The sequence below is a fragment of the Melospiza georgiana genome, chromosome 6 (assembly GCF_028018845.1).
Source record: "Melospiza georgiana isolate bMelGeo1 chromosome 6, bMelGeo1.pri, whole genome shotgun sequence".
Taxonomy (NCBI): Eukaryota; Metazoa; Chordata; class Aves; order Passeriformes; family Passerellidae; genus Melospiza; species Melospiza georgiana.
In genome coordinates this window covers 1,374,619-1,397,769 of record NC_080435.1, presented here as the reverse complement: position 1 = coordinate 1,397,769, position 23,151 = coordinate 1,374,619, and the positions used below count along the sequence as shown (strand labels likewise).

Here is a 23,151-nt window from a genome sequence, read left to right as displayed (position 1 = left end):
TTATTGCTCAGAAAATACTTGAAGGTTCCAGGATAAAAGGTGCTAAGAAGTTGTGTGTATTTTAGAATTTTGCACCTTACCTTTCAGCACTGAATGCAGACTCTGTGTCGATGTATATAACAGCCCCATCTAGTCCTCCCATGCTCACAGGAAGCGTAGCCAGAACACTTAACATAATACAAAATTGTGTTTTGCCACAACCTGGTGGGCTAGTTATCTGGAAGGAAAAAGATTAGCAACATAACATTCATTTCACCATACTTCTACTTTTATCTAAGTCCCATCAGCCTGTGTTCCCCCAATTCTGCTCTTTCAGTAACCAAAGGAGACAACAGCCATGAAAAGACAGAACATAGCCCACAAAGACCAATTTGCAATTACTCTTGGATCTGTACCTTGCAGACAAATTCATCCCCTGAAGAAGAAAAAAAAGCTTTTCAGACAGAGCATTATGCTTATGATGTCACTTTCTTTGACATCATTATTACCTTTCAAATTTGAGGTCCCCTACTTTCCCCCTCACCTCACAAGATCTTCCCTAGAGACACCTAGCTCTCTTCCATCTGTCCCTCTGCTACCTTCTAAAACAGAGCAGAATTAAAAGATTCACAGTTGACATTCACATGTCATCAATTGCTTTTAGAGCTGAAAACTAAGTCCAGAGCTATTGAGCTCACAGACAAACATCTCCCTAGAAACCATCATGAACTTGGTAAAACCAGGTCTCTCCTAGAAACACCAGGCTAATTGCTTATATCCTATAAAGAATACGAATAGAATAATAAGAATATAAAGAATGAATGTTCAATACGAACCACATTTATACATTAGACAGATTTTATCTGCCTCAGAGACTACACTCTGCCCTATGCAGTGTGTTTTCTTTCATTGATGTTAACTCCCTATTACCATATTTCAACACCAACACCATTCAATGATCCAGACCAGATCCCCAAATCTTCCACCTGTGCTCACTGAAAGCCCCAGTGGTGAAGCAGCATTCAAAGAGAGCATGCTCAGCTTGCATGAAAAGGTTCCAGTACGATTTTGAGGAGAAAAAGCATCCAAAGAACACATTGTTTGATGAGATCACCAGTTTCTGAGAGCAATATTTTTCTACTAGAGATGGCAGTCTGCTGTACTTTATCCACTGCAGATCTTCCAGAGATTGTGTCTGAATGCTGGGCACTGTGTTCAGATAATTGCAAGTTCGTTACTACTACAGGGGGTCTTTGAATACAATATCACATTGTCACTGCTTCTGGGAAGGGAGATGATGAAATCATAAATACTCAGAGGGCCAAAACCCAGCAAAAATAAAGTGACTCTAGGCAGTGAAATCAGAGTAATGGGTTCATTCTTATGCCAGTAGCAACAAACTAATAATGCAAGGTGTAAAAGCAAGCCTCTCCAGGTAAGCTGAACTGTATAACAAAGCATGCTGTCTCAAAACACCTGCCAGAACAAAGGCCTAAACACAGAGCTAGCGTTTTAAATTTAAAAACTTTAATTTAACTTTCAAATTTAAAAATTTTACAATTGACAGGCACTCAAAATCAAACTGATTTTTGAGACTACATGCACGATAGTTTGGTTTCAAACACAAATAATTTCACCAGAAGATAATACAGTATTGCTATGGTTTTGTTTAAAGCAGTAGCAGCATGACTTGAAGCACAGAAAATGTACAAGGAATTTGTAGAAGAAGCATCACAGTAGCTACAGTTAACAGTTGGTTAAAATCCCTTTAATCACCTTTGTCTTTTAACAAGGCCTAAAAGTCAAGCTATATCAACCAATCTACTTGAAGCTTTAATGCAAGAGAAGCATTAAATGATGTTTTTAGAAGAACACACTGCATTTGGTGAATTACAGATCAAGAATCAGTAGTTTATGCAATTATCTGTTCCCCAGCCAGTGCACTTAAATTACAAACTATCATATCACCAATATCTGCTACAATTTAATGTGAACCCAAAGCATATACAAAAAGTACAGAGGCAATACACATTCCTTGGACTGTGACTGCCAATGAACCTCACCAGTTTGTTTCTTGTTAAAAAGAGAACTTGAAATGAATGAGGGGAGGGCATCAATCCAGTTTGTGAAATTAAAATGTTTGGACAACTGTGATGATATTTCATAAAAACATTTCTAGTTTTAGCCTTGCCTGGGAGGTGCACTGGACCCAAGATCCATTTCAGTGGCTGACACAGAAGCCAGTTCAGCAGAGATGCTGTAAAAATGTCTGAGGATATGAGCATCACATCCGAGAAAATGAGGGAACCTTGCAGCACCAGGAAGCAAGCCAATGGAGCAAGAAAGCATTTGTATTCCCAAAACCAACAATACTTCATGTTTAATCTGCATTCCTTTAAAGGGCCTTAAAACAGGCTTTCAAGTAATCCACAGTGAAGAATTTTACAGAACTACAACATTTTATTATCGTTACCCCCTGGTTCAGCAAGTGTTTAGAACAATTGAATCCTTGAAATTCCTGTAATAAATTTAAATTCAATGTCTGCAAAAAATTTGTTTGGTTTATTTTATTCCAAATCTGCCCTGAAAAAACCCACCCAGACAGAGACATGAAAAACATGAAGACCACTTCAGTTTTTTAAAATATATTTTATTAGGCAGAGATAAATTACTTTTCATAAGTTATATACTATTTTCTCTGGCACATCTGTAGGGTTTGAATGCAAACACAGAGCTAAATCTTCGTCTACCAGAAGATTAAACTCTTGGATATTCAAAAAAGGATTTTGAATAAATTCCTTTTTTTAGGAATTTATTTCTAAAAAATAAATTCTTCCTCATAAAACTTGGAAAAAAGCTCTGACCACAGAATTTCAGCTATGATTTAATCTTCAATTTAAAACCTAATGGTGGCTTGGAAAAAAAATTATCTGAAACAGTGTAATGCAAATCAAATCCCTCTGGCACTCAAAAAGAAAGGAGATTTGGCAATAGAAGATATGACCACAAGTCTTAATCCCTCTGATCAGGTACTCAAATTCCAAGTTTCCAGTTTTACTGCTGGGTAAAGTAACAGAAAGACAATAATTTAGTCCTAGCAGTCAGGAAGTAAATTCTGCATTCAGCATACTTTTGATGAGAACTTCTGTCAGACTTAAAATATCCGTCTAATTCAAAAATGCCAAAAGACAATCTACTTGTCTGTTACGCTCCAGTGACTTGTAAAAAAGCAAATTAAAATTGTTAAATCCTAAGATCACTCAAATCCAAAAATACAAAAACAAACCTGAAAGTGTTCACAAGCTGCAGTAGAGCATAAAAGCAGCAGAAGCACAGCATCAAACCAGCTGCAGCTGTAAATTGATAGCTTTCTACTAAAATTTCATCTAACAATGTGATGAACACTCAGAGCTGCCAACCTTTTAAACTACTTTAAATCTCAAGACTCTTGCAAAAAAGCTTCTTAAAACCCCCAGAACCAGGCTTTAAAAGAAAAGATCAGTTTCTGTATGGTCAATGGTTATCTACCTTTTCATTTGCTGAAAAATCCCTAATAGGTGCCCTAATTACTTTCCACACTTAGTACCTAAAAGGCAAATAAAAAGCAATTTTTTTTTTTGGGGCACACTATTTTATTTTTTCTTGGACACATCTAATCTTTTGAGTTATTCATCACATTTCTGGATCCTACCTAGTGGTCTCTGTATTATTTGTGATCAAATAGTTATGTATCAGTCACCAACCAAGCCCAAGGTGCAGGTGGAAGGGCTTGCAGTTCTGGTCTCATCCACTACATGTCTTGTACATATGTCAACATCTCCCTCCCTTGGTGAGATCTCCCACTGTAGAGAACTGCACCAGGCAGGTCCTTTCATTTTTAACCAAAATATCATAGAAAACAAAAGTCACATTCAGAAGCTTTTTCCAGAAGAAAACTTAAAGTGCAATATTGCCTTTCCTGGTGCTGTGCATTCCATGCATGGTGCATATTCCATTGTCTACAAAAAGAAATACTCAGAATCTTTACAAACTAATCTTTAAAAGCCCTCATTATATAAGAGATTCTAGAGCAGAAACTGTTTAGTTTCAACTTAGTCTTGCTTTAACTCTAGTATGTTTTAAGTCACTGTTAGATTTTGTAAGTCATTTCTATCAGGAAACAAAATCAATCTAGCTTGCTTACAGGATGAAAAAAAATTTATTTTCTTCATAGTAAGATTTTCATAACTTCTCATTTTTATTCCTCTACTGTGACAATTTGCCACAGCAGACAAAGAAAAGCACTTGGCAAGACCTGTTCTCATGCAAACATTTTTGTGTGTTTTGTGTTTGAAGCACCTGACACAAGACGGTCCAACCTATCTGTGACTTTCGATTTCTAGGCAGAATGCTCAACTAAAGTAAAATATATTAAACAAATTACCTCTGTGAGGGATCCACACGGCACTCCACCATGCAGGACTCTATCCAAACTATGAAGTGTGGTGGATAAAAAGGCTGAAGAAGGATTGACAGACTTTCTTAGTCTCATTTCATAAGCCTACAAAAGGAGGGAAAATAGCAAAAGAAAACAAGCAAAGCAGAAAATGCTTTTTTAAATGGAAATAGGAAAATTGTATTTGCTTTTAACAACCTGGTGTGACTTAACATTCAACAATGAGAGAAGTACTGTTATATTCAGCTATAGTCTGCCCTTAGCTCATCACCCCTCCTTGTATTTCTATTCCATTTATAGCTCAGAGAGTAAATGTAAGTCTTTTTTCTCTCCCTTACCACAATATTAAATAATAAGCCCTTAATCATGATGTGACAAAAACTGTCTCTGCTCCTATTCAACAAGGTTTGTTTTCAACCTGTAAAATTCCCTGATCAGTTTACTAGCTTCAAATGCATGCAGTAAAAGTCATACAAATTCTTCTATTACTAATTTGATTGCAGGATATTAGTGAATTTAAAGTCTCAGAGAATTACTCCTATAATTACTATGCCAATTACACATTTGGTCATGGATTATTTTTGCGAGGAATAAAAAGGGGGTGCATTGACAGAGGTCAGAACTGTCTGTATCCTCTCAGTTTTAAAAGACATCTTTTCATATGAATTCAAAAAAGAAAAGAAAATGCTGCCACTGCCTTGCAGACAACGTGTTTCCTTCTTGCACCCTCCCCAGTTAGGCTACTGTAGCCTAAGGCACACAGCTCATTAACATGGGTGGAAATAGTCCTTAAGAAGCTATTGTCAGGATCACTTCAATTGTTGGCACCACTTTTATATCTAAACCAAATTTATACCAACATTCTTATTATTTGCTTGTAGTTAAAAAAATTATTTTCTTCACTGCAGGATACATATTGCTATAAGCAATTGCTATAAGCAATTTTTACATGCTGGATTGGCAGAGAGTATGACTTATTTCCCTGCTGCACTCAGAACTGCTGCTGCAAGCCTGAACAATCTCATGGGGCTATAATACCTAATAAATGTAACTGTATCAACCTAAAGTGCATCAAAGACCTACATTTGAAAATAAAAACATTATGGCATTGTGCAGTAAAACAAGCCTCCCAGCTAAAAAGATGAGCGACAATGTTCAGCTTTTCCAGATATTGTATCAAAAGGAGTACCAACACAAGCACACTTACTGTCTGCATTTGGGGAGCACAAGCTCGGCTGACTTTACAGAGAAGCTTCTGCACCTCATAGTAGCTCTGTCCTGTCACTTTCATTAGCTCCAAGAGGGAAAGACATAAAAAGTCCTGAAAGAGTACAGAGCAATTCAGAGAGCTCAACCTAGAAATCCAGGCTGGGGACTAAACTGATGCAATCTGCCCAAAATTAGTGCATATTCCACAGGTTTAGCAGCTCTCCCTTCAGATACTTTTACACATTGCTAAGGTCCCCTCTCAGCCGTCCCTTCTGGAGGCTGGACAGGCCCAGCTCCCTCAGCCTTTCCTTGTAGAAGAGATGTTTCAGTCCCCTCATCATCTTCAAAGCTCTTCACTGGACCTGCTCCAGGAGCTCCATCTCTGTCCTGAGGAGCCCAGAGCTGGACACAGCACTCCAGGTGAGGCTCTCCAGGGCTGAGCAGAGGGGCAGGATCCCCTCCCTCGACCTGCTGGCCACGCTCTCCCTAGTGCAGCCCAGGGTCCCATGGTCCTTCCTGCCCACCAGGACACACTGCTGGCTCGGGGACAGTTTGCTGTCCACCAGGACCCCCAGCCCAGGATCCCATGGTCCTTCCTGCCCACCAGGACACACTGCTGGCTCGGGGACAGTTTGCTGTCCCCCAGGACCCCCAGCCCAGGATCCCATGGTCCTTCCTGCCCTCCAGGACACGCTGCTGGCTCGGGGACAGTTTGCTGCCCACCAGGATCCCATGGTCCTTCCTGCCCACCAGGACACACTGCTGGCTCGGGGACAGTTTGCTGCCCACCAGGACCCCCAGCCCAGGATCCCATGGTCCTTCCTGCCCACCAGGACACACTGCTGGCTCGGGGACAGTTTGCTGCCCACCAGGACCCCCAGCCCTTCTCCACAGAGCTGCTTCTGCAACTTCCCTACCTCCACAGGGACAGTAAGTACATAAAAGTTTAAATGTTTTAGTTAGGCATTCATGATTTTAAAGCTTTATTTTTACAAGGCAGCAGACCAGATTGAGTCTGAAATGCTCCCTACTTTGTAAAAAGTAAAGATCCCAGTTTAATTAAACTGCCAAAAAGTGAACACAACATGCATTAAAACAACACAGTCGCGCACAAACAAACAAACAAAAAACCAAGGAAAACCACCAACTTACAATAAAACAAACCCACTCCCAAACTGCCACCAATCCACAAAAGACCAACCCCTCACAAACAAAATAACTCCTTCACCTGACAGGTGGTGATCTGATAGCGACTCAGTCTTTCACACATTTCCTGAGACAACTGTGCTCTTCTTAGTTTCTTAGCAGCCATGCTTCCCAACCTACAGGGCAGACAGAAGAACGTTTGAAAAATGATTTGAATATGATTGTGTGGACAATTCCACTAACTCCCTGCTAAAGAACACATGATGTAACGTGATATAGATTTCCCATATAAGTCTGTGTCACACTAAATTATATTACCAGTCTGAATACAGTTTTTTAATTACACCTCATATTTGACCGTGTATGAGAACATTCCAGTAAGAACAGCAATGTCTATAGGACAGATGTTGCTGAGACATAAGCCAGAAATTAGACAGTCATGAGCTGAACAAGAACTCCTCATGCTGTATGGCACTGGCAAGAAAGAATTAACTTTGGATGTCTGAATACGAATTGTAGAGCAATCTCAGTAAGCATTCAGTCCTAGAATATACACTGCTGGAATACAACACCCACTTTTGGTGTGCCAGTAACATTGAATTCTACTGCACAAAATGCTGTCCAGCCCAGTACAATCCAAAGCACACACATACTGGCCATATCGCTGTTTCACATGTATTATTTAGCCAACATTCCCAGTATTAATTCATACAGACATTGGGGCAAAACAAAGGTTTTTATAACGTAAAACAAAGTAACGTAAGTGCAAATATCGCAAATGTTTGCCACAACACAAAGCTGCTACAACTTTGCAGATGCACAGGCCTCCACGACTTTACAAGGTGGAAACTTTATTGCCCCATCTACAAAATTCTCCTTAAACAGGAAGGACGCCCAGAGTTCCAGGCTCCCTCCGCCGCATCAGCGAGGGTGCGCCTGCAGCCGGACACCCAGCGCGGCCCCTCGGCCCCCGGCAGCGACAGCCGAGAGAGCGAGAGCCCGCTCCCGCCGCAAACCAGCCTCACCCCGTGCCTGGGGGCGTGCCGCAGCAAAGGCGCCCCAGCCCGGGGCTCTCAGCCGAGCCGAGCCGAGCCGAGCCGAGCCGAGCCGAGCCGGGCCGAGCCGAGCCGAGCCGAGCCGAGCCGAGCCGAGCCGAGCCGAGCCACTGCGGGAGCGGATCCGCGCTCCCGGCAACTTTTCAAAGGCCCCGCGGCCAGGGCCAGGGGGCGGGGCCGCCGGACAAGGCCTGCGCTCGCCATTGGCTGCGCGCGAGGCATGCCGGGAGCGGTAGTTCTCGGGGCGGGTGCTTGTGATGGCGGCGGGTTGTGCCCCTCAGTCCCCGCTCAGGGCAGGAAGCTGCTCTCCTTTGCGGAGACTGAGGGTACAGGGGGCTGTTCAGTGTTCCTTCTGCCCGTGAACGTGAGCGGCCCCCCCGGAGACGGGAGCCTTGCACGGCGCTCTTGTACTGTAATGTAGGAATTCCTTCCGTCATCTGCACAACAGCGTCTACAGAACCCGAGAGCCTGCAGCATGGAGCGTGCCATGCACGCGGTCACTTGTTAGTAAAGAATATTGGAATGACGTTCTTGTCTTCATAGTTAGGGCTCACAGACACCTGGTCTGCTGCCAGTTGTGAGAGAAATGCCCCATGATGTGAGTCATGGAATCAATTTGGTTGGAAAGGAGCTCTGGGGTCATGGAGTCCAACCTGTGACGGAACACCACCTTGTCACACCCTGGCTCTGAGTGCCACATCCAGTCTTTCCTTAAACAACTGCAGGGACAGTGACTCCACCACCTCCCCGGGCAGCCCATTCCAATGCCCAATCACTCTTGGTGAAGAATTTCCTCCTAACATCCAACCTAAACCTGTCCTCTATGTCCTCATATCCTATCGGTTACCTGGGAGAGGAGGGCACACCCCACCTGGCTACAGCCTATTCTCAGATAGCTGTGGAGAGTGATAAGGCCCCAGCCTCCCTTTTTGCCAGGCTAAACAACCCCAGCTCCCTCAGCTGCTCCCTATTGAACTCAAGAACCTTCACCAGCTTTGTTGCTCTTCTCTGGACACCCTCCCATACTTCCTGAATTGAGGGGTTCAGAACTGAAGCCAGTTCTCAAGATGTGGTTTCACCAATGCCAAATACTGGAAAAGAATAATTTCCCTATTCCTGCTGGTCACCCTGTTCCAAATATAGGGAATTTCTGAATGTAGCAGGGAGAAACAGTCATCAAACGTGACTGGCGTGAATGTCTATGGGGTGTGCTTTCCAACTCACTCTAGGTTATACTAGAAAGTATTGAATTTAGTTCTATAAGTTATCTGCATAATCCTTAAGGTACTAAAAAATAACCCAACTGAAGAAAAAATGGACCAAACTACCTTCTGAGAAACTGAGCACTAACTGGGAAATTGAGCACTGGGAACTGCATGGCTGGGCTTTTGTCTATTCTGAAAAACAAATGCCACAGCAAAGCTGCCAAGTACAGAACACTTCAGCCACTCTTCCAAAAGAGTGAACAGCAGAAGCAGCAAGAAGCTATCTCAAAATGCCCAACAAACAGAGTGTCAAAAAAGGTCAGGGAATTCACGTTTCTTTCCTACCTTGAAGGGAGCTTGCATGCTCAGAGAAGTCCAGAGGATTTAAGAAGCTGGGCAGGGAGTAAGCAGCCCATACAAAAGCACCTCAGAGCTGTAGTGAAAAGGTACCTGAACAGAGAGAGATGGCATGGAGGAAGAGCTCCTCCTAGTGTAGTCGGCCTTTAAAAGTTGACTTGAAAACTGAATCACATTCGAGAAAAGGTGTCTAAAGAAAGGGAAAAGATGTCTGTGGCTGCAGTTTAGTTTCAATGTAAAAAGAAGGACATGACCATAGTATAACTTGTCATGAACTACAGTTTCCTCCTCAGCACAGGGGTAGCAGAAGCCCTACCTTCCCAGCAGAGGAAAGGGGAGCATTGCCTGCATGACTTTGCTTTCCTCCCACAAACACATCAGGGCTTTCCCTTCACCTGCAGGCCAACAGGCTTCCTCTTCACTTTCTACACAAATGAAATACCTTTATTAAACCAGAGAACTGTTTTGGACCATTGAGCAAGGGAAGAAAATCTTACCAGCCAACTACTTTAGAAACTTTGTGAGCAAAATCAATATAGCCAGGTGCCTCTCCTGCAAGTTCTTTGAATCTTATTTCTCAGAAGTGTCATGACTGTTCCCCAGTCTACTTCTCAGATATGCAGATACACCTTTAAACCTGCTGTCAAATAACTGTGCATCATCTTCCCCATGTAACTTAAGGGAGAGAACATTCAGAGGATAACCCTAGATGTGTTCACATATGCTTAGTCACCGTCAGTGTTCTCCAGCAGCAGCACAGCAGGCACATCACAGCTTCCATTTGTTTGACCAGGACAGTAGTCACTGGGGAATCAGGACGCTCTGCAAACTGCTCTGCTCTGTGACCTTGGTCAAGCTCCTTGACAACAGGGTGTCTGTTTTCCATCTTGGCTTTGGTTTTGCCCATTTAGTCTGCAAACAGAGGAAGCAGTGCCAGCCCAATACACTCATGTGTCGGGCATGATACAGCAGAGAACTGTGCTAGTCTAAGCCTTTTGCTGCTTCTGGAACTGAAAATAAGAAAGGAAAAATAAAGCTAAGAGATGATTACTTTATAAGAACTGAGTTTCACATTAACATAAGAAGGTCATTTAAACTGGCAACACTGGAGGAAGAGTCACAGAAGGGCAGAAGTATAACAGCAACAACAAACGAGATCTCACAGAATCAAAAGGATCTAACATCAAGCACACCAATTAAAATTAAAAAGGATATGGTGATTAGCTGTCTAAGGGGCAAGCAGAAAGGGATAGAGTCTGATTTGAAGGACACATTATGAAATACTTATCAGTTCTTACCCAAATAAATACTCAGTAGTTAATAATTCTGCAAGTCCCTAGAATTTAAAAAATAATGGTAAAATGTTTCCTTTCTGGAATAGATTCCACAGAAAAGTTTCTTCCTCAAACCCAAGACAGTCTTTTGTGAGCATTTTCAGATAATAGGTTGCATTCTGGGACATTTCAGATGATTCATATAATTGCTAACACAGTGTCAGCTCACTGATACTGACTAAAATCCTCAGGTTTATTACTCTTTTCCAACTATCAATTCTTTCCTTAAAATTAGCAGTGTTCCCCTGCTCCTGTGAAAATGTGTCCCCAAAGGAGTCTGCTCCAGCAGAATACAGCAACAGTTCTGACTCACAAGGGTAATCCAGATATTCAGAGCAATTCCCCACCTTATGCTTGCTGACTAGTGTCTAATTAGTCTAATATATTCTTATTCCTTGGGGTTACCTACTTGATGCCTACCACACTCTTTAATAGAAAGAAATGACCTGTGAGCTCTGGGGACTGCAAAACACTTATAGAACAGCACATGCTTTCCTGGGATTATGGTCCCAAGAGGTTGCTCAATAACAGCACACAAAGGAACCTCCAATGAATTATTCTGTCTGTGTCTGTCTCCCCAAAGGAGCTGGAAATTTATTTCCAATCCTTTGAGGTTTCCCCATCTCAAAAAAAAAAAAGAAATTAGAAAGATCTCATAAGGAGGCCTGACCCTGGTTGAAAACACTTTATTTTTCATGCTGTCCACACCAGCACAGCTTTAGCAAAGCTACTTCAACTTGAGATTTTGCCAGATGCATCTGCTCCAGGGATGGGCTGGGGGAAAGGAAACTGCCATTCTGTTTTTTCTAGAAGCTGCTCAGCACTGTTGCCATTGGCTATAATAAATTAAGAACAACAGAGTGCTGAAAAAGTAACCCATCTTTTCATTTTGTGTTATTCTTCCCACTATGTCCCAGTCATCTGAACCATCTGTGGACCAGATAAATGCTTCTCCCCAAGCAATTAACCTTTTTCCTCCTGCTCAGGAAGGATTAAACCCAACTAATAATGAATCCTCCTCAGGTATTAGTACAGATCTGTCTGACCACACACCTTTACATCCAGGAAAAAGAAGATTTTTTTCCTCAGGACAGGCAGAAGGCGTCTCTCTGTTTTCTGCCTATTCACCAATGCTGCTGTGAATCCAGAATTATCCATAACCTCCAAAACTATTTCAGAAATATTCAATAGCAGCGTTTCCAATGTAGCTTCATTTTTTTGAAAGGGAGCATCTGTACCTCCTACCCTTTTTACAAAAAAGCAGACCGGCCACATTCACTGCTATTGCAGCAGAAGGGCAGCCCCACCTGCATGTTACAGCTTTGAAAAACTCATCTGCATTTGCTTTTTGCCCAAATTACAACAAACAAATTGAGAGACTTCAGGGATTATTCCACTTTTAGCCTGTACTCATCTAAGAAGATTACCCACCAAGATCAGCTTCCTACTTCATTTAGCTTTTTCTGGTTAAAGGGACAGGAGGAGTCATTCAATTCTTTGGAGTTTTTATATTTCCCCGTTAAGTTTCTGTTAGATGAGAAGGCCATAAACTGATACAACAGCACCATAATAGTCTATGTGAAGTTGCTGTTACAGAGCAGATCTTTGCCTGTACATGCTGAACCAAATTTACCCTACATAAAACAAACCTGACATCCTCCTGCCTTTCAGCACCCTGTGCCTTACCAGCACCCCTTTTTTCCTGCCTTGTCCTGACCTTCTGCTTACTGAAGTTGCTGTGGTTGTCCCAGTGGTGATGTCTGCATTCACTACTTGCTATTCTCAATACAGATTTTCCTGCATTTTTTCGTGAGATGGTAAGACAGACAAAGAAGTGACAAATTTCACAGCACGGGCCTTTAGGAGCATTGTGATCCTTCACAGCATCCAGCCTCTATTGAGAAGCTGCAATTAGACTAGAAAAATCAAAGTAGTGATTTTTCACAGTGACCAGTAGTGAAAGTGCACTGTGTATCCCTTGTCATCACACTCGGAGTCAGACACCATGAAATTAGCATGATGCTGCCTGGTTTTAGCAATTAGGGGAGGACATCTGTTGCTTTCAGGTACAGCCCTCACTCCATCTGTAGAGTTCTTCAGTGGAGAAAAGAGACAACAGGAACCAGTGGACTTGACTGAGAGATGAGCTTTTTTGCTTAGACACCAGGAGAGAAGAATAGATCTCAGAAACTCATCTCTGTGCAGTTGTCAGAAATGGGGGAAAATGAGTCTTCACTTTGTGATGTTACAGATTACTTGCTCTGATAACCCAGCAGCTGATGTCAACCCAGTAGCGCTTATTTCAAACAACAAACACACAAACCTGGAAAGCAAACAAAGCCTGGAACTTATCATTCCTTTAATTGTTTCAGTCTGGGGCCTTTGGCTTTTGCATGGTTTTCATTCTACTTATTTTTAAAGCAATGAATGAGATCCCTATGGCTGGAACTACAAAGGAAACTGCTCCAGACATCCTGACCATTCTCCCCTAGAAGATGCTTTTGAAGTGTTTCCAAAGCTGGCCAGGTGGCCTGGAAGACAGAACACACCACCAGTCCTGGGCAGAGAAAGCAGAAGAATGTCTCCACTGCCACAGTATTTGTGCTTGACAGTTTTCTGCCTGCCTGTGAAAGAATGAGACATCTTCACACTCTGCAATTGGATGTTACTCATGCTCACACACACCTACAAGGAACTCAGCAGTCTCAAACAGACAGAGATCCAGTGTCCTGTGTCTTAGCAGTGTTGGAGAACAGATGGAAGACATCTCTTAGTGGATAATTACAGAAGATTTAACCACAGAGGAAAGAAGAGATCAGGTTAATTCTGTAGTGATTATTTTTTTACCTTGAAGCATGGTATTTCAATAATTTATGCAAATATCACCCCAGTACTCCAACACCACGAATCCAATTACTATGGAGACTAGCCAGGCAAGAATGTTTGTCACTCAGTGTTTGGGTACAATGCTATAGCTGAGACCACATCATCCTCACCCTGCACTGACTGCCCAGGACAAATTGATTTTTCAGAGCCATAGCTATTTTTTAAATAAATCACTGGAGCAAATTGTATTAAATTAACTATGCAGGAAATTAAGCCTATACTTAATTGAAGTAAAATAGGACATTTGTACAGCAAGAAGCTGAATGCATGATTAGCTGTTTTACTGAGCCAGGGTCCTATTAATTGTCTCATACCCAAACTTTTGTTTTAGTAGTCTTTAGGATAGAGGCTTATGAATCTGCATGAAGCATCAGAGTCCAATCCAGTTCAGCCACTGAAGGAATATTATCCTGGACCTCAGTTTTCCCACCAAAGAGGGAATGGGTATGAAATGAGAGCCCTCTCAGCCTCGCAAAATAAAATGCACCATAAGGAAAGGTGCCACTGAGCTGACAGAAGATGGAGACATCCTGCCTTCATCACTGACTTTCATCAGCTGTGCTGTCATGGCATCAGCAGGGACAGGTGTACCCTGGGCTGTGTGACCCAAGAGCCATATGGTGCCAAAATTCAAGTGGCTCTGGTTCAGCTTCCACTGGGAGCTGCGTGTTTCCCTGACCTCGCAGTGGGAACTCGCCAACAAAGGCCAAATGATTTTTTAAAGCCTCCGATTTGAGCTGGCTTCATTTTAGGGCTTTCAGCATGAAATACCTACCTCCCCAGGGGTGTACAGCTGACATACTTCTAACTGGAGCCATCTGAAGAGAATCAGGAGAGAAATGTCCCAGAGTGGTAAAACTTGAGTCACTTTAAATGTATAGTCACTTTTCAAATATCTCAGCTTGAATGATAAGATCAGGAATATAGACAAGTCATCACAGCTGGGGAATAGGAAGATGAGCAAGATGACTTGTTTGTCTTAACTCTCAGTGTTATGTTTAAAATATTTCAGTTTTTAAATATATCACCTGACTTCCTTCTTACATTGGTGAGGATTCAGAATGAGGTCAGTGAAGTGAATGAAGTTACAGTAAATCAGGCTAAGAACAGAAGCAGAGGTTTGGTATTAAAAACATGGACCATAAACACAGTTTTGATTGTTTCTTTCTCTTTGCCTTTAATCTCACTGGGACAAAAAGAAGCCAGGAGGATGAATGAATGTCAGATGTGAATAAAATCTTTTGAGCTTTCAATTTCCAATTATAAACCAGGACTAGAATAGTAAAAAGCAGCAAAGGTCAGAAATGAGATAGAGTGGGGGAAAAAAGCAGCATTCACCCTCTTATTCCAGAGATAATGGTTTCAATCTGCTGTGTATGAAAAGAGACACTGGGAGAGAAAATCCAGAAAGAGCAGAATGTTTTACAGGGTGACAGAAGGATACTTTTAATTGTACTAGACCTATGCATGGTTTGCTGTGAGGTTTTGTAGCTGTAATTCTGCCATCCTACACCACAGTCTTGTATCTAAACCACAGAGAGAGTGCCCAGGCCCTGCTTCGCCATCTGGGAAGAGTCAGAAGATGAAGAACAATTCTGGAGCCATCCAGAAACCAAGACGTCTGTGTCCATCCCAGCATACCCAAGAAGGGCAGATGTTTGGTTTCTGTTAGATTAAACTTTTGGCTGGAGATTAAGCTTTGCTGTGGGTTAGCTGCTGATCCTTACTGGATAGTTTGCCTTTCTATCTGCCAAAAATGCCTAGGGTAACACACTGGCTTTTTTTGTGTTCTCTGTCAACAATTGAAATAAACACATAATATCAAAAACTATGTATTTTAAATGAAAAGAAAAAAAATAGGTTGGTATGGACAGGAATTCTCAGAGTCTTTCCTCCCCACAGCTAATTCTCTCTGCTTACAAGAGCCTCAATTCCTCCTTCTGCCTGTTCAAAACTTGAAGAAAAAAGGAAATTGCTGACACCAATTCAGCCACAAAAGTGTGGATATTGAGGGAATCCAAGAAAAGCAAGCCTTTCTTCTGTACTCCAAGGTGGGAAGACTGATGACTTTGTAAAACGAAATTTATTATCTACATTCCACCTCAGATATACTTCCTGACATTTCTAATTTCTTGCACCATTGACCTCTGTGCATGAGGGTAGGGGGAACATAGTGGGGCAGTTCATGTTTTTAGGCCAGCAGCCCTGCAAAGCCACACTGATGCCCTATACAGCTCTGCAGGTTTTGGAGGGCACTTGCTAAAACCAGTTCCTTTCTCTTTCCTTTCTCTGCCGATTTCAGTACTTGAGGTAAATCCTGGTTTCCTTGGTTAATGTCCTTTCTTTACTAAAACATGGACATTTGAAGCACCTTTCTCTGAGGCAGCCTGTCTGAGGCAGGATTTAGTAATAAGTGAGGTCCATGTTCCCTTTGGTTCTTATCCAGTACTAATGATTTCCCCATTCAGTAAGCATAAAACATTCCCTCTTTGATTTGGTAGCATTTTTCACAGAGCCTGCAAGCATGAGACACAGAATAACAAAGAAATTAGTCCAGACTAAGGATGCTACCGTTTCCTTTTTTTCAGGAACCAGCTGTAGGCAGGCCCATGTCTGTGCTGGTGCATGCTTTTGTCTTGCAGGCAACTGGGCTGCACAGGCACTCCTTGTTGGGAGTGTCCAGCTCCAGCACCTGCCAGAACCTGCCTAAGTAGCACCTGCCTGTGCTGGGCCAGGCTGGTCCCAGAGACCACTGAGCACCCTGGCTATGAGCTTGCACCCTGGAGTGCCTCTATCTGCAATTGAGTTGTACTGACACTTACAGATATTTCAGAACTGGATTTTAGAGGGGCTGGTGTCAAGGTTTGCATTGCTAAATCTCATGTCAGTTCTTACTCTAGTAGGGCTTCCTCAGTCTTAATCCTTCCATGTACAAAGCAGATAAATTAACAGTCATGCAGGATTGGGAGTAGGAGGAGGGAGCTTCTTTGTAAAACCTCATTAAAACATCTCTGTCTTGTCAGTGTGTACAGTGAGAACCCCATGAGGGCTTTCATTGCATCTTTGGACATAATTGTCTCCCTTGCATGGTCTTCTGAGCCGGCCAGCTAATGATTTCCTTGGCCAAGATATCTGCATTTCAAAAACACCATATTGTGACAAAGTGCCCGTTTCTGCCCGCCTTTACAGAAGAAGACAGTTTTCCCACACAGAAATAATCTTTTAACAGTTCAATGAGTAACTGCTGCTCCTCTGCTCAGACTCAGCCCCAATACTTGGTCTGCAAGGTGGAGCAGCAATGGGCATATCTGATCAATGCTATTGTTATAATAAAAGCTGTCCCTGACAGAGCTGTAGGTAAAATATCTCTTGGGAGCAGCATTTCCTGCTGACTCCATATAGAAGGCTTGGCAGAATGCCCTGTGCTTTTCAGATATTTTTTGCTGGTAAAAGAAAAATCCTTCTGCAGGGCTGTAGAGCCAGCCCCCTAAATCCCTTGACCCTGACTGTGTAATCTCCCTGGAGACTCAATGCACATGAAGAAACATAATCTTCTTGAAGCATCTGCTGTCTGTATTGTGTTAAACTATGACCAGGATGCAACTGTCAAATCTCCAGCTCACTCCTTGCAGAATCCTTTACAGGGCAATAAAAAAAGCAATCTCTCTCCATTGCTTTAAGAAGGGGTATTTTATCGTGGCTGCAGCCTGAGAGGTTTCTGTATCCAGCAGACATTTCTCATGCTTTGTGTTGCAGGGAGGTCACAGCACACAACAGATGGGAGACGGAGCGGTTTCGCGAGGTCACGGTCACTGCCCCACGTGCAAATCTCTGCCCACTGGGACCTCGTGGCACACGAGCTGTGCTGGGGAAGCCGGGAAGAGCTTTCCTGCTTGCCCAGTGACAACTGGCAAGGAGACCTGGGAGGACAGTCCTGGCAAATGGATCAGTCTGACAGATCAGCTTTCCTGCTGGGCCTGAAAGGGAAGGAGAAATGTTTCTTTTCATAGAAGACACAGAGAAAAGGAGTGTCTCCTGTTTTTTAGATTTCTTTATATATTTTTCTGAGCCAGTTGAGGATTTGGTCTGTGCTCTGAAGACATAGGTGTAGGGAGCAGAAAAAGAGTGCTTTAAATATAGAACTAACAAGGAAAGAACAATCAATATGGCCTGCCAATGATCTGCTCTTGTTTCAGTTTGCTGTATTTTTTTTCGACACTGTAAACTCATCTCCTTGACATCTGCCCTGCCCTTGCTCTCAGTCTCGGTCTTCCCTTCCCCCACTTCTCCCTTTAATGCCGGTGTCCTCATTTCCCCTTTTGTACATATGACCCTTTCACTATGCAGGGATTAGTATCTCACTCATAAATATGTGAAATAGATACACAGCTGATTTAATTTGCTGGGTTTTCCAGGGCTAGCGAGACAGACTGGCATGAGGAGAAGGGTATTTTCTAGCAGGTCAGCTGAAGAAAATATCTTGGGTGCAGGATGACTGATGTGAAACACCAGCACCAGTCCAGGAGGGAGACCTCAGGGTGCAGGGAGAAGGTAGTAAAACATAAAGGCTAGGCAAATATGGAAGAGCAGAAGACAAAATCAAAGATGTCTCTGCTTCTCCCATTTGTTATGTATCTTCCAGGGAGAAAAGTGGGGGACATGAGAAGAAAAATGGGGCCAGAAATCCACCCTGATTGCAGTGGTTAGAGTTGTTGGTAACTCATTCAGGAAGAGATGCCAGAGGAGCCAAGAATAATGCTGGTCTAGTGAGACGGCAAGCTAGGAGGGAGGCAGAGGTCTGGGACATGGGGAGGAGATGGCAGTAAAAGCTGTGTAACTGGATGGGGGTGCCCAGACTGGGGACACAGCCAATCTGAACAGGGATTCCTGACCTGAACAGCGATTCCTGAGGAGGGGGAGAGGGGCTGTGAGGAGGTGACAACAAAGATCTGGAGATAACAACGATGTGAAGCCCCAGCCAAGAAAAAATTGTCAAGTGGCAAGGATTAAGTCACCAGATACAAACCAGAAAATAGAGATGAACACTATAGCCCTAACAGGCAATAAGACCTTGCCAGGAGGCAGCTAGTGAGGCAAAGGGGAAGGACAGGATGGGCAATGGAAGATAAAGCAGAGAAATAAGGTTTAATGAACCTAAGGTTTAATGAACCTTTAATGACAGCAGTCAAGGCCAGGCTTGGTGCTGGCTTTGCCAGCAGCCGTAAGGTTGCAGGCAGCCTTGCTGTAACACCACAAGCTTCATGCTGGGTGCGTGCCCAGAGGTCAGTGGCCAGGACAACTGCAGCCTGTGCTGTTGTTTGGAGATGTTTGTGCTACTTTCAGCAGTCATGTAGCACAAAGCCCTACCATAAGCAAACTGCTGGGGGCCATGCTGCCCTTAGTGCAAGATCAAAGGACAGCTGTGCTTTGTCATCACACTTGTCAACCAAAGTATCATTATCATTGCCATGCTAACTCCAATCAGGCCCTGCTGAAGAGCCAGTTCACCATCATTAAAAAGCTGTTTTGCTAAAGAATGCCAGCATCTGGCTAAGGTGGACACCTATGTGTCATCTGAAGAGGAGTTGCACTGAGGCTTCTAGCGTGCCACAAGCCATTCTCCACTCTGGTGTTGCTGGCATGCTCAAATCTTTATCAGGGATTTGCCTTCCTGGATGGAAATCCGCTTTTCTGGATGGAAAGGGTCAACAGAGGTACCTCTTGGACATTTTGGTTGAGCCCTTTCGTTGGTGGAACAGAGCTGGGATGTTTACTCTTATCCTTGAAAATTTCAAGGAACTTTTTTTAATGCTCACCCTCTCTGATAACTTAGCACTTACAGATCCAGTTAGGGACACGCTTACATCAATGTGACAACAAAGGCACAAGGCCTGGCCTGGACAATTTGCAATATGACTGAGATTGGAGACAGCAGACAGAACCAGCAGCCAAGATGGAGCTGCAGAAGAACAGGATGTCTAGGATCAACATTGCAGCTGGGTGGGAGTACTTTTGGTTGATGCCTTAGCTGAGAAACAGAAGTGGATGGGATGGGTTTGACTCAGCAGGATCCACAGTGCTCTCCTGAGCAATAGTAGAGTGCATACAGACTGGAAGCCAAACCCTAGAAAGGAACTAGAAGGTCCCCAAGTGATAACTTTTTATAAAGATGATAGTATGGTATACAAAGAGGATAGTACGGTATGTTTGCCTTAATCTGATTGAAATGCCATATGTTAAACATGTTTGAAAAACCTAGGCCTAACTTCCCTCTCTGAGCTCGCTGCTCATCAATTAGGTCTTTCATCCACTGATACATGTCACTGAGGCCATACCAAAGCACACAGACATGCAGCTTGCAAGGTTAAGAACATCCAACTTAGATCTTAACCTTCTTCATACGTATGTGGGCTTTATTTTGGATATTCTCTGGATTTCATCTGCTCAAGAAAGTGGCAGTGAGTGGGCAGCAAAATGGGGGATGGCTCTTCTTTGCTGGTAGAAGCTACAATGCATGTATGCCATCAGCTATGTTTGTGCATCTAAACACACTCACTATATGTACACACATCCATATGAAGGATGAGGTGAAATTATTAATTAGTCTACATTCAGTGAAACTCAAAGAGATTGACCAGAGAAGCTTTTTGCTGAATTTAGCCATGAAAAGCTATTGTGTACCATTGTGAGGAAGGTAGAGCAAACACACTGAACAGTAATTTCATACTTCCTGCTGTACTTGTGCCTGAAGGCAAGTGTGTAAAATGTTTTCTGCTTTTCAAAGCACTGACAACTGCAGCTGTTGGGGGCTTCAATGGAAGGTACAGCTCATGAGCAAATATTTAACACAGCATTTTTGTTCAGCTGCCAAAGGTGGGGTTCAGACTTGGGGTAGGGGAGCTTGGGTATCTCTCACTGCAGCATGGGTTTACAGTGGAGATAAAGCACGGAAAAGGATGGGATACCCCAGAGGAGCTGCTGGAGAAAGAGAAGCAGTAGAAAGAGCTGTGGTATCAGATGAGTGGTCTGACAACAGAAACAGCATCACAGATAAGCTCTGCAGTAACTGCAACACGAGCTGATAGAGCAGATGGTCACCTCAGTTTAGCCTTTAACATAGCTTGTTGCCCCTAGCAATATTTACCCAAAAGTACTCTACTGATGGAGATGGGATTATGTAGCAGACAGAGGGAATCAGTCCTATTTTATCCAAGACACTGGGCTGCCTATCAGCTCTGACAGTCCCTTCATGTGCTGGCTTTCACTTGGGCAGACAGGGCAATGTCATGATATGCACAACCACTTCTGGGACAGTTTCACATGCTGGAAACCAGGTAGCACTTCACCGGTTTCCCAACTTTGTCAGAATATTATTACCTCACTCCACAAATCTGGAAACTTGATTAAGAGGTAGTGTTAAACTCCCTTTTCTCTCCCTGAAATGACCTTTTGGGAACTGTCAGGACAGCTCTTGATCAGTGCTATTTGGGGTTAATTCTGAACCATTTCAGTAATTCTTCAGAAGCAAGAATTATTTCATTAGTTTGTGAAAAGCACTTCAAAGATCCTTCAGTGAAATGTGAAAATACTTTTATTCTCATTTTCAAAATACTAAGGTAAAGAACCGCACTGAAATAGCAATATAGAAATGTTGCAAAGGTGATTAACTACAGTGGAAAGCAACATTCTTCACTGGAAAGTGTCCCATATTTGAAAGGCCAGACATCTTTAAGCATATGCATATCTCACCTATTTAATGAATATTGTCTCAACGGCATGTTTATGTATTTTTATTAAAGAGAAGGTATTTTTGTTAAAGGTATTTTTATTTATGTTAATAGGTATTTTTATTAAAGAGAAAATTGCTCATACTTCCTCCTCTTTCTTCTGCATTATAGCATTAAAGCAGGATCACATGCCAAACAACAGTATAAACAAACAGCATCACCAGATACTTAAGGGTCTTTAGCTCCTAAATTGACTAAAGCATAAATACAAACTGACGTCAAACATTTGGGCTTACCGTTTTAAAATGCTGTTTTCTGAGGAACTAATGAAGGCCATTCATATCAGAAAATTCAGTGCTTACAGTAGGAGGAGTGAGCTGCCCAGACTCCAGAGTAAGGAGTCAAAGAAATGGTCTGCATCTCTTAGAATAAAAACTACCAATTTGCTTTAGACCTATGAGAATTGCCAGATACAGAGAATATAAAGAGATTCTTTCAACCTAACTGTTGAAGATTTGGGAGTGTCACCATCAGTCCTTGCTCTGCCCACCATTATCAGCAGTGTTTTTATCATCCCCAGCTACTCATCACAGTCCTTGTACGATGGAAGCCCATCCTGGCTGCAGACTGGAGCTGCACAGCACACCCCATGCAATGCAGAGTGCAGCTGTGTGATGATACTGACCTGCTCCAGAGCCGTAAAAAGTCACCTTCCACATTTGGTCTTCAGGGTCTTAATTAAACAGCTGAAATCTTAAACAAGTAAGAGCACAAATAAGATAAGCAGCAGTGATGAAGCTTATATAGGATCTCTTTCTCCCTCTTAAGCATGGAATTAAGAGTACATTTTATAAGGCAAAATGAATTCCTGAGTAGGCGTTCCTACTATTTCAAGTCCTGAAGTGGTATAGCCAAATGGCAGCACACTGTGAGTGTGTCTACTCTGCTTCTCAACATGATTAACTCAGCAGGATGGAGAACAGCACTATATGGCTCTTAAGACCTATATTGGCTTAATAAGCATTAGCTTGCACATCCCAAGGTGACATATTTTTCCACAAAGTTGTAAGCTGGGAATCACCTAGAGAGAAAGAGGACTGGAGATTTTGAACACTCCTTCTAGTTCAGAGTAAGTCAAGCAATCATATACTTTGGGGCAAGCAAACATTTGTGTTTGCACAAGTAGGGAAGATTGCAGTGGGAAAGCACAACTTTATATTTGAAGATGTGGTGCCTTTGAACACAAACTGACCAGTGCATCCCCAGCACCTTTTCCTTCCACATCTGTGCTGGTTGCCCAGGGGCCAAAAGTAGAGCAGGTTCTGGGGGCACTGCCTGATCTGTAACTTACCCTCTTGTTCACAAAGCTTTGACCCGTGGTCAAACCCTTGATGGAGCAAAGCCGTGCCATCCTGGAAGATAAGCTACTACATACACATGGTACAAATTCACTATGAGGTCTATGGAAGCCTTGCTTATGTTGAGCCTGAAGTTCAGAGCCCTACAGCTCTTAAAATCAAAGTTGCTGTTCCCAATCGGAGACAAACCTGTGTTAGCATAAAACCAGGTACCAAGGCCCCTGAGCAGCTGCAGAGCCTGCTCCATTCTCTGGGACAGAAGGTGGAAGGAAGGGAATGTCCCTTCCTCAGCAGCTCAGGACACTCCAGGAGGAGTAAGAGAAGACAGGTTCAAAGGGAGGCCATTTTCCAAACAAGGACAATGCTCATCTGTTCTCGCCAGCTCTGTGACCCAAAGTGGTCTTTAGGTGCCAAAGCAGCTGGGTAAGGTGACACACATTACTAACAGCTCCTGGTTTGG

General features: G+C 42.9%; 1 protein-coding gene across 1 annotated transcript in view; it reads right to left on the bottom strand.

Annotated features, from left to right (window-relative positions):
• The window catches only part of RAD51B (RAD51 paralog B), a 384,812-nt gene that overhangs the window by 339,622 nt on the left and 22,039 nt on the right, over nucleotides 1–23,151 (bottom strand). Inside the window, exons 2-5 of the mRNA XM_058026352.1 lie at nucleotides 6,852–6,945; nucleotides 5,622–5,735; nucleotides 4,403–4,519; nucleotides 81–217 (exon numbers count right to left, since the gene is read on the bottom strand). Of these exons, the coding sequence (XP_057882335.1) occupies nucleotides 81–217; nucleotides 4,403–4,519; nucleotides 5,622–5,735; nucleotides 6,852–6,935 (452 nt within the window). The 5' untranslated portion in view covers nucleotides 6,936–6,945. The remainder of the gene's footprint in view (nucleotides 1–80; nucleotides 218–4,402; nucleotides 4,520–5,621; nucleotides 5,736–6,851; nucleotides 6,946–23,151) is intronic.